At 38.7% G+C, this 12,279-nt stretch overlaps 2 protein-coding genes across 2 annotated transcripts; one reads left to right on the forward strand and one right to left on the reverse strand.

The window, feature by feature from the left end:
- The first annotated feature begins 3,022 nt into the window (after window positions 1-3,022).
- On the forward strand, window positions 3,023-7,578 carry cox6a1 (cytochrome c oxidase subunit 6A1). The gene is given in 3 exon segments (NM_001016543.2): window positions 3,023-3,133; window positions 3,332-3,474; window positions 6,880-7,578. Coding segments are annotated over 3 exon segments (336 nt in total). The 5' UTR covers window positions 3,023-3,030; the 3' UTR covers window positions 6,970-7,578.
- Window positions 7,579-11,827: 4,249 nt separating this feature from the next.
- Window positions 11,828-12,260, reverse strand: triap1 (TP53 regulated inhibitor of apoptosis 1). The gene is given in 2 exon segments (NM_001016268.2): window positions 11,828-11,989; window positions 12,067-12,260. Coding segments are annotated over 2 exon segments (237 nt in total). The 5' UTR covers window positions 12,214-12,260; the 3' UTR covers window positions 11,828-11,899.
- Between the last annotated feature and the right edge of the window lie 19 nt (window positions 12,261-12,279).

Below are 12,279 nucleotides of genomic sequence, written 5' to 3' on the forward strand. Positions count from 1 at the left end.
TCTGACTGCAGAGTACCCTAGACAAAAAAAAAATGATTGATTTTAGTGTTTTTTTAGGATATTAGCGAATTTATTGCATTTTGCATTGTTCTTTGTTGCTTGTCTTGAAATTTTGATTTGGGTGCCTCTGTACACCACATAGTTTGGTGAATCTATGCGTTTGCAGTAGAAAGATGTATTTACCGATTTTTTTTCATCAGAATGTGTAGTTTTGGAAAATATATGGTTTTATAGGGTCACTGTACTTTTAGGGGGTCTTATGGCACATAAGAAACATACCGGGAGCTTATATTGCAGCGTTCAAAGTGTTAGATTTTGGTGCCTCTATATGCCACATAATTTGGTAAATCTATGCATATTGGGCATCAAACTGTTCATTAGGCCCCATGGCATCATATTTAGAATGTTTTATGTTGATAAGTTACAAAATGTGGGGGTACATAATGCAAGCTTTGTGACGATTTTCAGAAATTTCTTAAAAACCCTTATGTTTCGTATAGCTTTGTAGTTCGGTAGTTTGCAGTAGAAAATTGTATTTACCCATTTTTGTTTTGTCAGAATGTGTACTTTCGGAAAATATATGGTTTTCTAGGGTTATGTGTATTATGTGCCATACTTATAGCGATACTTATAGCGATACTTTTATGGGGTCTTATGGCACATAATACACATAACAGGTGCTTATATTGCAGTGTTCAGAGTGTCAGTAGTGAAAATTCATATGCACTATTTTCATTTTGGTTCCCTTTATCCGCCACATAGTTTGGTATATTTATGCATATTGAGCATCAAACTGTTCAGTAGGCCCCTAGCATTCATATTTAGGCAGAATATGTATTTTCTGAAAATATTAGGTTTTCTGGGGTCAACTTACTTATTTTCCACTTTTACCACATTTATTTCTACTACCAAAAAATATACCGCTTGATTTATATGCCATGTAATATGTATGCACTAACTTCCTTTTGGGGTCTCTAAATGCCAGATACTTTGGTGATCCTATGCACAATGGGCATCCAACTGTTAAGTTGACCCTTGGCTTTTATATTTTTTATGTTTTCTTGGTACCTAATGTTATGTGGGAGATAAGATGCTTGAAAATGGAAGGTCTGATGAGATTTTCAGGTATTTTATCAAAACCACCAATTTTGGGAAAGCATTGCGACTCCATAGTTTGAAGTAGAAAGACATGAGTGCCCATTTTGAATTTACCCAGATGTGTACTTTCCAAAAATATATGGTTTTGAGGGGTCAACGTGTTTTTTTGTGTTTTACCCCGCAAAAAATGCAGTAAATGTGTTGAATTTTCAGTAGCTAAAGGGATCTCTGGGGCAACCTGTATGCACTAACTTCCTTATGGGGTCTCTAAATGCCAGATACTTTGGTGATCCTATGCACAATGGGCATCAAACTGTTTAATGGACCCTTGGCTTTCATATTTAGGATGTTTGTTCTTGGTACCTAATGCTATGTGGGAGATAAGGTGCTTGGAAGTCTAAAGTTTGATAAGATTTTCAGGTATTTCATCTCAACCACCTATTTTGGGAAAGCACTGCGACTCTGTAGTTTGGAGTAGAAAGACATGGGTGCCCATTTTGAATTCTCCCAAATGCGTACTTTCCAAAAACATATGAGTTTTTTTCGGGGGGCATATTTAGGATGTTTTCTCTTGGTACCTAATGTTATGTTGGAGATATGATGGTTGAAAGTGGAAGGTTTGAGGCGATTTTTAGAATTTTCATAATTTGTTTATAGAAACTGCTAATTCAGGAAAGCATTGCTGTCTGGTACTTGAAGTTGAAAGACATGGTTACCCATTTCGGATTTGGCAGAATATGGTTTCCTGGGGTAAACCTAATGTTCCAGGATTTTTGGCTTTGAAATCTAAAGTATGCCGTATTCTGCTGTAATGCTTTGAAAATTTGATAATTTACTGCTGGGAGTTTTTGATCCATAGATGTCAGAAATCTCCATAAAACTATACATATCAGGTATATCCTGATCCTGTTAAAACACTTCAGATATTGGAGAATACAAACATATTCTGACAAACAGAAAAATAATAAATAATCTGAAATAATATTATTGCTGATAACTGCAAATCTAAGAATCTCCGAGCATTCAGTGTGTATAGATTTGATCAGCATAGGAAATTAAAAATACAAACAAAAACTGGGGAGGCAAAAATTACAGGCACAATATCAATTTGAAATTCCGGCACTGGATATCAACCCCTTCCCCTTTCCTCTAAGTAGTCGATCAGCAGAACAATGGGAAGGTAGCAAGATTGCAGCTCCCTGAGAAAAATAGAAAATAGGTGATCTGAAAGCAACTCTAATGTGTAGCACTAGCTCCTTCAGACATTTCAGACTTAGGCACAATGCACTGAGATGGCTGCCTACACACCAATATTACAGCTAAATACATGTATTGGCTCAAGAATAAAATTTTAAATGGTAGAGTGAATTTAAAATAAATGTATACCATAGTACACAGAATGCCTTTCAACATTTTGTGCAAAATCACCTCTTGCATGAGTGACAAAATCTCTGAATATTACAAAGCCTCCACATCCCATCAGGTCACCTTAAATAAGTGAGTTTTAATAAAGGTGTGCAGAAGGTGTAGGGCAAATTTTTATTTTTTTGTAAGCTATGTTTTATAGGCTATTGATGGTTTTTGTATAATATGTACATTTTAATATAAAAGACAAAGCTCTCTAACCACACCTTACTTACAGAATCTCCATGACCAAACATTTATCTGTTCTTGTCCTTTATTCTCTGAAGTCAACTATACAGTAGCAAATGAATTGCTGATACACCCACTGCATCTCTTCATAGAGATGCAGTGCTTTTGGTTGCCGCCTCACACAGGCGCACAGAGCGCTCCCTCGACGATACAAAACACGCATGCGCAGGCTTCCGGTAAATCCCCCCTCCGCTGACACTTTTGCGCATGCGCATGTCACACCCACTTTCATTATTTTAGGAGCGTCACGTCCGTTTCAGCACAGACTTCACGGACATGATGGCTGCTCTTGGAAGGCTCTCAGGAATTCTTCGTGGCTCATTGCCCAGCCGTGGTAGACTATTTTCGGCAGCAGCTTCAGAGCAAGAACATGCCGGGGCGGGTAGGTTGATGTGGTTGTACTTTAGAGCCGGGTTCTGCAGCCATGTTATTGGAGGTCACCTTCAGTTGTCCTGTGGCGTGCTGAGGCCTTAGTTTCTTTTAGTGGCTAAGGGTTTTATGCGGTGTAGATTTATCATAAAGGCGATTGTGTCATACATCCCTACCCATGTTTTTATTCCGTCTTTCTCCTTTTCCTCAGTTCGCACCTGGAAGATCCTGACCTACGTTGTAGCTTTGCCTGGTGTCGCAGTCTGTATGTTGAATGCCTACCTGAAGATGCAACATCATTCCCATGAGAACCCCGAGTTTATTCCATACGAGCACTTGAGAATCCGCACAAAGGTGAGAAATAAAACATGCTGTAGCACTTTAGCTTTTATTATGTTACCCTCTCCTCAGTCTAATGGGGGTTATGTAATAAATGGTGCTGTGCTACAGGTCAAAACTGCAGCAAGTCAAACCTTATGGTATAGCTGCCATCCCAGGGTCTTGGGATCTTAAAGAGCAGTGTGCCACCAAAGTTGGATCCAGTTATTCCAAGGTTCCGACTGTGCAGGCAGGTGTAGTATAGTTACTTGGGGGTATATTTATCATGCTGTGTAAAAAGTGGAATGAAGCATTACCAGTGATGTTGCCCAGGGCAACCAATCAGCAATTAGATTTCAACAGTAAAGCATCTGATTGGCTGCTATGAGCAACATCACCGGTGATGTTTTACTCCACTTTTTACACAGCATGATAAATATACCCCTAGGTGTATTATATTAAGTTACTTCACAGATTCTTTGGGAATATAGTCCAACATAGGGGTACCCCACACAGGTGCAATTTTTATGGAAGATGCACCGGGTTAGTGATTTGACTCTGGGTGTAAACCTTTTACTTTGGTAATCAAGCAAAACAAAAAAGGCAGAATATTTACATATCACACAGTAAGCAATGTTTAAAACAAGTGAAATAAAATTAGTAGAATTATTTCTACTTTTTGATTGTTAAAGCTGCTGTTCTTTAGAATTAGTACATGAGCCTGATTTTAGTCCCACATGAGGATGAATGTGATTATGTAGCATAAAGTTTGTTAGCATTTCTGAGTATTATCTGAGCATTGTACTTGGCAAGTGCTGTTATACATTATATTATAGTGTGTGTGTGTGTGTGTGTGTGTGTGTGTGTGTGTGTGTGTGTGTGTGTATATATATATATATATATATATATATATATATATATATATATATATACACAATCTTTATCTTTCTTAAAATACCTAATAACAGTAGTTTTTAGTAACGGCAAATAATGAAATAGTTTATACAAATAGTGAATCCCTTTAATCAGTTCTGTTTAAATGGTAGGAGAAGTGGGTTTTGAGACAGCTTTTAAAAAGCCTCTGTTTGCTCTTAGATCAGTTAATAAATACAGAAATGTAAAAGAACTGTTGTGAAAGTATAAACTTTTTTTAATCTAATTCATAAAATATCCTGTACCATTTCTAACATAATAAAGCTACTCTTTACTACCTTTCTCTACTTGTACAGCAATCGCCCAGAATCCAACCAGATAGTGTCACTAATTTAAAATTAACTCCAAACTGCATACCGATTGCTAAAGAGTATAGTGAGCTGACTTTTTAACTTCTATATTTTAGTGTAATTTTAACTATTACCCCTTTTTTATGTGCCATCGGGAGGGCAACTTGAGTATAACATGAATAACTTTTTGCCCTAGCCTGGCGCTTGTCTTTAAAAAAAAAAAAAAAAAAAAAAAAATTTAGCTTGGGTTCTTCCTAGCTAGCCACCTCCTCCCAGCAAGTACTTAGAAAAACAAAGTACAAATACACTAGTCGATTGGTTTTCTTGTCCTTTTAAAAGTGTCCTTGTCACCAGCAGCCATTTTTCTTTAACATAAACTGGAAATCCTATTAGCTGATGCCTGCGTGATCATAGAGGGGTTGCTTCAAGGATTCAAACCCTCTTATATCATGTTGGTTAAGCCAAATAAGCTTTACTAATTTTTTTTTAAAATCTTGTCATTTTGGAATTAGTCATTTTAGCCAGGGATTTAAGATCAGAACAGTTGTCTCAGAAGACTTATATCGGGGTCAGCTACCCTTTCCTTGTTAAGTTTGGGATACAAAGACCAATAAAAGCTGCCAAAAATCCCTCCAAACCATGTAATTAAACTTTTGGCCTGTTGGGGGGAAAAAAAATCAGCCAGAAATCGGCACATTTAAAAATTCCATTGGGCAGGGAATAGCAAGTTGATGATGTCCTCATCCAGTCAGTCTCTATAGGCCTGCTGTATGATGGGATGTATAGCCAGCTTAAAGCTAACTAACTTTGTTGCTGCTTTCATAGGTATGTGCCTGATTTTGGTATGAGCAAGTGAAAGCATGCTTGAAACTGCACTTTATAATACCGTATATACTCTACTATAAGCCGAGGTACCTAATTTTACCTAAGAAAACTGGAAAAACTTATTGACTCAAGTATAAGCCTAGGGTGGGAAATGCAGCCGCTACTGCTAAGTTTCAATAATCAAATTATTTAATAAAAGGACACTCACAAGTGCTTACATGACTACCATATTAATAAACACAAGGTATGGGCTGGAAAATGAGGCGCATCCAACATAAGATAACCATATGCAAGGTTGTACAGGATAATATCTCATTTAAGTTTACATTCAGACCTAAGAGATACGTTATGATAATACATGCTGTTAGCACCACAACATGAACTGTAATACCTATGCCCAATTGGAACTGCATTGCAGAACTGCATAGGAGACAGTATAGGCAGCAATATCACCATGCATCCTTGTCCAACCGGCGCATCAAATACAATAATTTAGTGGTGAACTATAAACTTAAGCTTAAATTTAATGGTTTCTTATAACAAGCCAAACGCTCGCCAAATTAGACTACAGGTCCGGGTGCTTATGCCTCTCACTCTGTAGGTATTCAGTCTTCATATAAGTGCAATTAATATACTACGTGCAAAATGATAAATGATCACAGTAAAGCTGGCCATACATGGGCAGATTTCAGCTGCTGATTTGGGTCCTTCAGACAGATTCAGCATCTTATCTGCCCATGTATGTGCATCCCAAATGGGCCTACCCAATCGATATCTGGCCTAAAATTAGCTAGCTCTTGATTGGGTAGGTTTGACTTTCCCATTGGATCAGGGTCCGCATCTGCTCATTGGTTCGGTCCTTGGTCCGACAGCCCATATAGAGCCAAATGATTGTATTAGCCCGATATTGCCCACCTTAGGTGGGCAAATCTGGAGAAGATCCATGCATTTGCTGACTTCGCCAAATAAGTATATCTTAACCCTTTAACACAAACCCAACCTACCTTAATCTTTTAACACTATTCCTGAAAGTAATGTAGATTTTCCATAGTGAGCAAGGAGAGCAACAGCCTGCTGATGATGGAGAAGCTACATACCCAGGTTTCATGGTTACGTTACAGGAATGATTGCCTAGCTATGTGCTGTTCCAAAAGTAATCTTAAACCAGGAAATTGCCAACAGCAAAAGGGTTGAAAGCTGTATCATGCCATACTTGCTAGGGTGTTGTCTTGCAAAGCTGCTTAACAAGCTAAACCAGTGGTGTGCAAGCATGCAGCTCCTGTTTGAAAACAGTCAAAGGGTCTTTACTTTATGCCACTATGTAACATGGTAAATGCCACATACTTTTGTTCTGATATGACTTTCATATGTCTGATTTTTTTTTCTCTTCCAGAAATTTCCATGGGGAGATGGAAATAAGAGTCTGTTCCACAATGCTCATGTAAATGCTCTTCCCAATGGCTATGAAGAGTCAGAACATTAAACTTGGGGACCATTTATCTGTCAGACCAGTGTTTTGTGGACACAAATGGAATATAGGGATCACAGTTCTGTACTTAAGGCTATAAATTCCCTTCTGAGCTCCTTCCACAACCGCAGCTATTTAAATAAAATGTGTTCTGTCTACAAGAGTAAACTGTGTGTGATTATCTCTAGGTTTGAGAAATATTTATTCTAATACCTTTTCAGTGTGCAGTAATTGCTCTTATGTAAGTTATATCTACAATTTTATTAGACATTTAAATTTATAAAGAAAACTTAGAAAATTTAACAGTGTATGTTTACAGTTTTAAATTAGCTCAAATATACTATGTATGGCAATAGGCAAATCACAATAATATAAATGGTATTCTCCTTTTATAAGTGTTTTTACACTGCATAACCATTAGAGCAAAGTGCAAAACAAATTCATACTATTGTATAAAAAGAGTAATTCACCTCTCGCTTACGTCCAGTGGTATACTGAGTAAAAGATAGTGATATGCAGTCATTATGCTGATAATTTATTGTAGTTTCTCATACATTTGATAGGGCCAACTCCCCAATCATGCTTGAAATGCGGGAATCTACAATAAATTCCTATGTACCATAATTGTATGGCCATTTCCTTGTATTTAGTGGGGATGTGTGTAAACTGGTTGTGTCTGGATTCTTAAAGGAGACATATTGGATAAATGGAAAAAACCCTAATTTTGTAGGCAATTGTGAATAATATGTGGTGCTGGTTTTACTTTGAGCTAAAATTTAGTACAGTCTGCAAAAATGGCCCCTTTATTGGAGCTTCCAATAGATCTCAGGTCTCTGTATGTGTTTCAAATAAAGGGTGGGCGTGTCCTAACAGTCCCTGCCAGAAGTTCAGCCAGGAGGGGGACAGCCAATTACAGCCTTGATATCTCACAAGCAGGCTTCGGTTCCCCATCAGTTCAGCCTAGCTTGTGATTGGTTCCTATCCTACAGTGCTGAGTGTCGCCAGCTCCCCTGCACATCCAGAAAATGTAGTCAGCAGGAAGTGAAACATATGAGCATGGCTATTAGGGTTTTGGGGGAATTTCTCACTAAATCAGTCCAAAACATTTTTTAAGCACAATCCTTTTATGTTTAGAGGAGTATAATTTACTGGTACATTGTTAGTTTTGACATGTCTCATGTTTCAGATGCCAATTTGGGTCCTTCAGACCAATTCGGCAGCTTATCTGCCCATGTATGGGCACCCCTGAAATCCGGGACCACATAGACCTCTGCCTGCGGTTGTAATTTAAATGTTTGACCTGATATTGTCCACCTTTAGATCCATCGATTTGGCAACCTCGCAAGTGCATCTTATCGTGTATGGCCACCATCATATCGAGTAGTATGCCACTTGTGTGCTGATTAAATTAGGTGATATTGTAAAAAGAAAAATGAAAGCTAACCTCAAATCAAATTTAAGCAAACAATAACAAATGGCAGTTGAAAATAGAACTAAGTGTTTAAGATGAGCTACTTTTATTTTTTTCAAAGGTGCTTTATACTTGCATTTTTACAGTCACTAATTGAAATTGCCCAGATTCAACCCAAGCCCACCCATCACCTGCCTAGTGCAGCAGTATTGAGGAATTTAACTTCAGGCTGCAGCATGCAGAACAATGTTTTTGCACACTATATTCTGCACAATATATGCCCCCATATGTACTGACTGTTAAACACAGGCCAAGAATTCACCCTACGCTTGAAGAATCTGCAAGTTGTGCCTGGGTGTAGAACAGGGGTAGGGAACCTATGGCTCTTTTGATGGCTGCATCTGGCTTGCAGGCAAATCTTTAGTAAAAAAAAAATAACGGGGGGTGTGGCCTGTGCTCAGCAGATAGAAGACGTGTTCTAAGCCTTAGAACACGTCTTCTATCCACCGAGTGCAGGCCACACCTTCCTCCGCATCACAACCGGCATCCTTGGGACCCACCCTACCTTGTCCCTGCGCTTGGCGGATAGAAGACATGTTCTAAGCCTTAGAACACGTCTTCTATCCGCCAAGAGGAGGCCACGCCCTCCTCTGCATCGCATCCGGCATCCTTGGGACCCACCCTACCTTGCCCCGCAGCATCCACGGCCAAACATTGTATGGCTCTCACGGAATTACATTTTAAAATATGTGGTGTTTATGGCTCTCTCAGCCAAAAAGGTTCCCGACCCCTGGTGTAGAAGCACTGCTTTGGGTCCACACCGCATATTTCAGTGGTAAACTGCTCAAGCATGCTGTTTCGGGCTGAAATAACCTGCATCTGCCTGCACCCAGACCAAACCAATGCTTCTGGGTGCAGACACAATTGCAGATTTTTTGCTGCAGTTAATACAAAGTTAAGCAGCTCTGTGTGGTCAGTAAATATATATATATATATATATTTTTTTTTTAAAGAAACAGGAAAACTGAAAATGTGTTCTGTTTTTGGGACAAGGACAATTTCATTTTAACCAATGCCAGGGGAAAATAGATTTTGACTATGTATACACATGGATGTAATAAAATAATTGGCCAACACTGCACACTAGTGGCTGACTTTTACAGTACAGCTTTAGCTTTCCACTACCTCCCCAATATCACCACAGGAAGAGGGAAAAAACTGAAGGTATTTTTCCCCATAAAATTAACAGTAAAAATCTATGGTTTCAACTATAAATTTGAGTATCACCTAACAAACAAATATCAACTTTCTAACAACAGCGGCGATACAGGGAAGTCAAAACTCGTACACACAGGCTAATAATGTACACTCACAGACAGAAGACATGCAAGCATTAGGCATGATATGACTGTCTTTCTATTGTTCAGGAAAATAATCAAATAATTAAACAGCGGGAAGTGAAGATGAGCTCTCATCCACCTATTCAACATGCAGAGGCTATCTTAATTGTCAGTGAAACAAACAAGGCAACTACAATCTGCTATAGTGTGAAGATTTTAGACAAACAGCCAGCATATAAATTAAGGTATTTTCAGCAAAAGTAATATACTATTGCACAAAGATTGGCTTCTGATGCTGTTTGACCGTTACCGTTATATACTGGAAATCTAATTTCTACTTCACAAGGCCCACACATGCAAGTAGCTTAAATGTGCCCTTTTTAGCTCAAGCAATAACAAAAATCACAATTTATTTTGTGATTAAAACAATAAGCAAAAAGTATGTTCTATGAACTGCTGGGTATATTGTCCCTTTAAAATCAAAACTACCAAGCTAGCATTACAGTCCACAGCTCTCCATCTGCTCCAGAAGCATATTGATTTGTGTCTTAACAGGCAGTAGTGTATTCTGGTCCAATAAGGGCCCATCAACGAATGTACAGTGATGTCGCCAGAAGTGCAATGTGAATGCATGACGTCAATTCAGCTTAGCGTCACCCTGACCCCCCCATTGCTGGATTTCATAAGAAAGTAGCTGGCAGCAAAGGAAAGGTCTTTTTTTGGGGAAATTTTATTTACCATAAAGGCATGCTGGGGCTGCCACTCAAAGCCCTGGAGTACATATATGGTAAATATTCCCCTGTTAACAAGAATAATATTAAACTTCAAATGAGAATAAAAGGTAATATCACTAGGTGGCGCCAATTTTTTCTATACCCACAGGGTGACAATAATTGCTGGCCTGGGGTCCTTTCCTGTGAAGTTTGCCACTGCCATCTTCGTCTGCTCCAAGTTAACCTCTGTGTCAATTCAAGGTGAGCACATATGCAGCATCTTTAAATAATTTCCGAGTATGTGTCTGCCTAGGGAATACCTGGCAATAAGGAAAATAGGCCGCATACAGTAGGTCTCCAGGCTGGCTCATCAAAAGAAGAGCAAACCCACCTGGACTAACACAGTCATTATAGTCACTGAAACCTAGTGATTCTAAACTCCATTTCCCCAGAGAAAATTTTATGTAAGCATCTCATAGAAATAAGGAACTTTCTAAATATAAATTAAAAAAAACTTGCATATACATACTCCAAGTCTGACATATTTTCATATTTGAGCTAAACATATGGGATGCTAATATAGTTGGTAAATTGGACCAGTGAGGTAACCCATAGAAACCAGTTCATTTTAATTAGTCAATTTACTTCAAAATACAAATAAAAGAGATTAACTAATTGCTACGTGTAACTGCACTGGTGTCACTAAACTAGCCCCACTGTATTCACTACTGTGTGCTAGTAATGTTTATTGAAGAAAAGCAACAGTCTCTGATGTAGTTCTCATATAGATATCATAGGATTAAGTAGGGATCTGAATATTTTCTGATAAATGCCAGTCTATATAGTGTTATATACGAGTATCAAAAAACTTGGTCCAGCAAATCTATACAAGTAATTCCACTATGGTAGGTTTACAAACATACTCCATGGACTCCTTAAGTATATGAAGAATACTCATACTCTTATTGCTCTCAGCACAAATATACATGTTAATCTATGACCTACAAAGGCCAACCATATGATATAGAATAAAATTGCAATGAGGCTGAAAACAGCAACAGGAATAGCAAAAATGAGTTAAAAATACAGTGAAAGAGTAGAATCCGAGGTTGATTTGTTTTGCTAAGGGGGGGCACATAAGGGATATCTTCTGGTTGGACACCCCACTGTACACTGTTTTGCTGCAGTCTGTATTTCTAGTTCAGCGCTGCACCTCGAGATTTAGCAATAAAACCCCTTTACACACCAAGCTTCCCCCTGGCCGGAAATGTGAAGATCAATTTTTACTAATTAATCCCCTGAAGACACCATGTGCTTAACCTTAACCCCCTAAACACACAAATATATATGTATGAAGACAGCAAATACTCGCCGTACAAACTGATTGTTACTTTGTTATTTATTATAAAAGTATTTTTCATTTCTAGGCGTGCAGGGGATATGACGTTATGGGCCCACTCTCTTCCGGGGCCCGCGTTGGGTCAGGAGGAGCCGTCGGATTCTGTTTTTGATTTACTAGGCCCCATAAAGTCCACTCCGTCCACCGGGATGTCCTTGTCCTTAATGGCTTTCTGAATAAAGGAAAGGGTATTAGTGCGCTGCTATAAAATGCCCATGTTATTATCACTATACAGAGTGCATTACCCACCTGAACACAATCTCTATACCGCCTGAAGAGCTCGGTGCACGGATCGCCACTACATTCTCCCTTTAAAAATTTCTCCGCAAACCAGCGGTTGAAGCACTGGTCATACTCCCGCTTCATATCCGTGCATTCCTCACCCACGCTGTTCATGCTGCCCGCAACAAACTCCTGACGAACACAGGTATTTCTTCACCTCGCAAATCTTTCTACGGAGAG

The sequence above is a fragment of the Xenopus tropicalis genome, chromosome 1 (assembly GCF_000004195.4).
Source record: "Xenopus tropicalis strain Nigerian chromosome 1, UCB_Xtro_10.0, whole genome shotgun sequence".
Taxonomy (NCBI): Eukaryota; Metazoa; Chordata; class Amphibia; order Anura; family Pipidae; genus Xenopus; species Xenopus tropicalis.